At 36.1% G+C, this 4609-nt stretch overlaps 1 protein-coding gene across 2 annotated transcripts in view; it reads left to right on the plus strand.

The window, feature by feature from the left end:
* LOC104792734 (uncharacterized protein slr1919) overlaps nucleotides 1-4231 on the plus strand; it is an 8468-nt gene extending 4237 nt beyond the window's left edge. Inside the window, exons 11-17 of one of the 2 annotated variants that reach the window (XM_010518954.2) lie at nucleotides 1-103; nucleotides 223-288; nucleotides 831-924; nucleotides 1283-1395; nucleotides 2673-2743; nucleotides 3190-3343; nucleotides 3594-4231. In XM_010518954.2, coding sequence (XP_010517256.1) covers nucleotides 1-103; nucleotides 223-288; nucleotides 831-924; nucleotides 1283-1395; nucleotides 2673-2743; nucleotides 3190-3343; nucleotides 3594-3998 — 1006 coding nt within the window. In that variant the 3' untranslated portion in view covers nucleotides 3999-4231. The remainder of the gene's footprint in view (nucleotides 104-222; nucleotides 289-830; nucleotides 925-1282; nucleotides 1396-2672; nucleotides 2744-3189; nucleotides 3344-3593) is intronic. The other variant, XM_010518955.2, reaches the window with a different exon arrangement.

Below are 4609 nucleotides of genomic sequence, written 5' to 3' on the forward strand. Positions count from 1 at the left end.
ATCAATTGTTCATATTGTGAATAGCGATTGGGCGTTACTTGTTGAAGCGTTGATTGATATGGATATCATCACGCCAGGCATTAATACCCGTCGTTTTACTATGGTAAGTAAATAATTCCCTTGTAGCTCAAATACTGTAGTGTATTTTAAATAAGAGTATAGCTGAAAAATGCTGAAGAAGTTGCTATCCTCATATCTTATGATTCTTGAAAATAATTACAGGATCTGGAATATGCATTGGGAGAGGTTGAACTTAAAAACGGGATTCCTGATATCGAGTTCACCAAGGTGAGACATGTATTTCAAAAACTGTTAGTGCAACTTCATTGACAAAAACATATATACGTGGAGTATCTACCCCAAAGACACCCTAGGTCTTTATAAGCCTACCCTAACAAGAAGGACTAAGATTATCTAAGAGTTCGGAATGTGGAGGGCTCTTTAGCTCAACGAACAATGTTAGGGTAAGTAGCAAAACCTGAATGCGAGAACTTACAGGAATAGATCATAAATTTCGTCTCCATTAGAGAGGCAAATATGTTTATATTTTTGACCTTGAACTATAGCACATGGTATACCTGATTAGAAGATTTTTTTTTTCTTGCAGTTCTTTTACATTCTTCTCTGTGGTAGTATCCTTGTTCCTAGGTACTGTAAATTGCTAGGATGCTAGGAAGATCCTTCTGCACTCATATGTTTAAGCAGATTTTATCTTGTAGCTCGTACATGGGATGGCAGAATGCAACCGATCTACAATTGTTCTACTTTTATCTTCTGAATGAGTACCATTGGATTCGCTAATCTTTCTTCCAATCTTTCTAATTTTCAAGGTGCTTAGTAAAATAGTCAAAGTGGCCCTGAAGTATCAGCTACGCATGCCACCATACTTCACACTTGTCCTCCGTTCTCTTGCTTGCTTGGAAGGTACTTGTGATTGAATCCTTGATTCATTGTTTGATTGATCAAATAGAATACCATTAAAAGCATGTATTGAATATTCGGAGAACTTTCGCCTTTTGAGCTGGTATCTGCATCTGCATGGATCGTGTATTATGTATGGTCAACGTTAACTAATATTTTCTTAACGTGGTGCCTGGTTGTTATATGGCTGTGATAGAAAAACAATGAATTCTATCCAGGAATTGATGTTAGATTCATGGATGACTTCATAAAATTTCATTTGTTTCCATTACTTGGCATTTTGTATCATTCTTTTTGTTGGCTTATATCCTAGTTCCATTAAATAGTTATCAGCGTTCTATTCATGTCTTACCACTACCAGGTCTGGCTGCAGCTGGAGATCCAAATTTTAAGACATTTGAGGCTGCATACCCTTTTGTGGTTCAAAAACTCATCACGGAAAATTCAGCTGCAACAACGAAAATTCTTCATTCGGTATTACTCAGTTTCTAATGCTATTTAAGTGACTTCTTAGATTTCACAGCAAAATAAGATGGAAACTTTGTATTTCACGTCCATGAATACTTTTTATATCAGTTCTAGTACATCTGGGAATTCAGTTATGAATCATTTCTGGAATTTGCACTAATTGATTTTCATCNTGTTTATATTTTTGACCTTGAACTATAGCACATGGTATACCTGATTAGAAGATTTTTTTTTTCTTGCAGTTCTTTTACATTCTTCTCTGTGGTAGTATCCTTGTTCCTAGGTACTGTAAATTGCTAGGATGCTAGGAAGATCCTTCTGCACTCATATGTTTAAGCAGATTTTATCTTGTAGCTCGTACATGGGATGGCAGAATGCAACCGATCTACAATTGTTCTACTTTTATCTTCTGAATGAGTACCATTGGATTCGCTAATCTTTCTTCCAATCTTTCTAATTTTCAAGGTGCTTAGTAAAATAGTCAAAGTGGCCCTGAAGTATCAGCTACGCATGCCACCATACTTCACACTTGTCCTCCGTTCTCTTGCTTGCTTGGAAGGTACTTGTGATTGAATCCTTGATTCATTGTTTGATTGATCAAATAGAATACCATTAAAAGCATGTATTGAATATTCGGAGAACTTTCGCCTTTTGAGCTGGTATCTGCATCTGCATGGATCGTGTATTATGTATGGTCAACGTTAACTAATATTTTCTTAACGTGGTGCCTGGTTGTTATATGGCTGTGATAGAAAAACAATGAATTCTATCCAGGAATTGATGTTAGATTCATGGATGACTTCATAAAATTTCATTTGTTTCCATTACTTGGCATTTTGTATCATTCTTTTTGTTGGCTTATATCCTAGTTCCATTAAATAGTTATCAGCGTTCTATTCATGTCTTACCACTACCAGGTCTGGCTGCAGCTGGAGATCCAAATTTTAAGACATTTGAGGCTGCATACCCTTTTGTGGTTCAAAAACTCATCACGGAAAATTCAGCTGCAACAACGAAAATTCTTCATTCGGTATTACTCAGTTTCTAATGCTATTTAAGTGACTTCTTAGATTTCACAGCAAAATAAGATGGAAACTTTGTATTTCACGTCCATGAATACTTTTTATATCAGTTCTAGTACATCTGGGAATTCAGTTATGAATCATTTCTGGAATTTGCACTAATTGATTTTCATCGTGCATTCATTCGTTCAATGTGAAAGAGAAAGATTATATCTCTTAGGTAGACTGGATAAACTAATTAACTTCTGATGGTGTATGTAGGCAGTCCTTAACCGAAAGAAGGAATTCCGATGGGAGAGGGTTGCCCTTTTCCTGAGTAAAAGTTCTACAAGGTATAGTGAATTAGATATTTGAATTATGTCTAGTTATCTTATAGCTCTGCTGGATAAAGTGGGGGTTGCTAGGTAATATGGCAAAGATGAGAACTTTGTGCCCCAGGGTCTCTTCTAAGTTCTAAGTACTTTCTTGGGGTCAGCAACAGAGCACCATAGTTAAATTACAGAAGTATCAGATCAATATATTTCCGAATTGTGTGACTGAATTTAGTTACAAGCAGTCACATGGCTCACAACAGAGAGCAAGTAATAGGCATCTAAAGTAGCTTTGACTGCTAATGATTAGATATTGAAATATTGAATGATCTTTACTTGCAACTCCTGTCGTATTTATTTCCTCTTTTTTTGTTTTGGTAAAATGTGAAGTAATTTCTTTCCTCTTCATAGTTCACTATCTTGTATTCTAGGTCTCTGTATAAGAAATTGTTTTATACCTTCTCTAGGAAACAATCGTCACTGGTAACGTTATCGAGGGATGAAACTTCTGATGATAGTAGTTCCAATCTAACGGACAAAGATGCTGACAATGTAAGTTCGGTCTTGAGACTTTTGGCATCCAAAAACGGTGTGGTTCTTAGAAGACTCTTGATGGCTGCGGTTAGTTTCTACATTCTTAATGCTATTATTCCGGTCCTTTTGCCAGTTATCTGGCCTCATAGATTAGTCTTTAACAACTTAAACAGGGAAGAAGTTACTTTTGTCGTTATGGTCATCATATCTGCTATTATAAACGATGATATTTCCCCATGTTGGCTTTAATTTGTGGTTTTGAGTCGATTTAACTTAATTTTGAGGAAATAGATCTTCAAATAATAAACTTGGTATGGTTCTCTGCTTTGATAAACAGAACGGAACTTCACTGATCCAGACATTTATTTCAAGAGAGGCACATGTCATCCGCCAGAAACTTTGCACTACGATTGCAAATACCATGTACCAATGGATGGTCGGAATCCTCAGAGTTCAATCCCTTAAATTCGTTGCTCTTCCAGACCCACCAGCATCTTCAGGAATCAACATTACAGTCCAAGACTTCAAGATGCTAATCAGCGACAAACGTGTTAGAGTGATACTAAGAAAGATACTGGAATCTGCAAAAAGTGACCGAGTCTTGATGCTCAGATTATGCTGGACTTCCTTTGTCATGTCTCTCACCACTACTGCTCTTGCTTGTCATCGGTTTGTGATCTCAGTCTCTGAAGGTTACATCAACTACTTATCTATGTCTGCTCCAGTCGCACTTCGTACCTGAACATCTCACAGAGACACATGACCAGAGCATCTAATGTATATTCTTGTCAAGACCCAAACAAAGGGTTCCTTAGTAAGGGGGAGAGAGATTCCATAGAAAGACAAGATTTTAGTGTATAGAGTTGTTCCATATCTAATACTATCAGACAATCATATCTTCCGATGCATAATGTTAAAAATCCTTTTCTTTGCTTCAAGAACACATAATAGAATGCTCTCCACCATTTGTAGCAACCCTTTCCCTGCTTTTTTTTTGTTGTCGGCCCCTTTCCCTGCTTTAGAACCTAAAAAATGCAAGTGGGGCATTATAAGTTAACTAGATGAAAAATCTGTTTACTAGTATGATGATATAATATATCATAAACGTTTCGATCTTGGAACTAGAAGCAAAAATCATTACAGAAAAAAAGGAAAAAACAAAGAAAGAAGAGCATTCTTTGATCCATGTATCCTTTTGTTTATCATCCTTTGATCCATGTGGATCATGATTTTACAAAATTATGATAAACAAAGAAAGGATACATGTATTTTGATTTTCTTAAAGATCGATATGATTTTGAATAAAACATTTGTGACATGTATCCTTTTGTTTATCATCCTTTGATCCATGTG

Source organism: Camelina sativa, chromosome 6 (genome assembly GCF_000633955.1).
Source record: "Camelina sativa cultivar DH55 chromosome 6, Cs, whole genome shotgun sequence".
Lineage (NCBI taxonomy): Eukaryota > Viridiplantae > Streptophyta > Magnoliopsida > Brassicales > Brassicaceae > Camelina > Camelina sativa.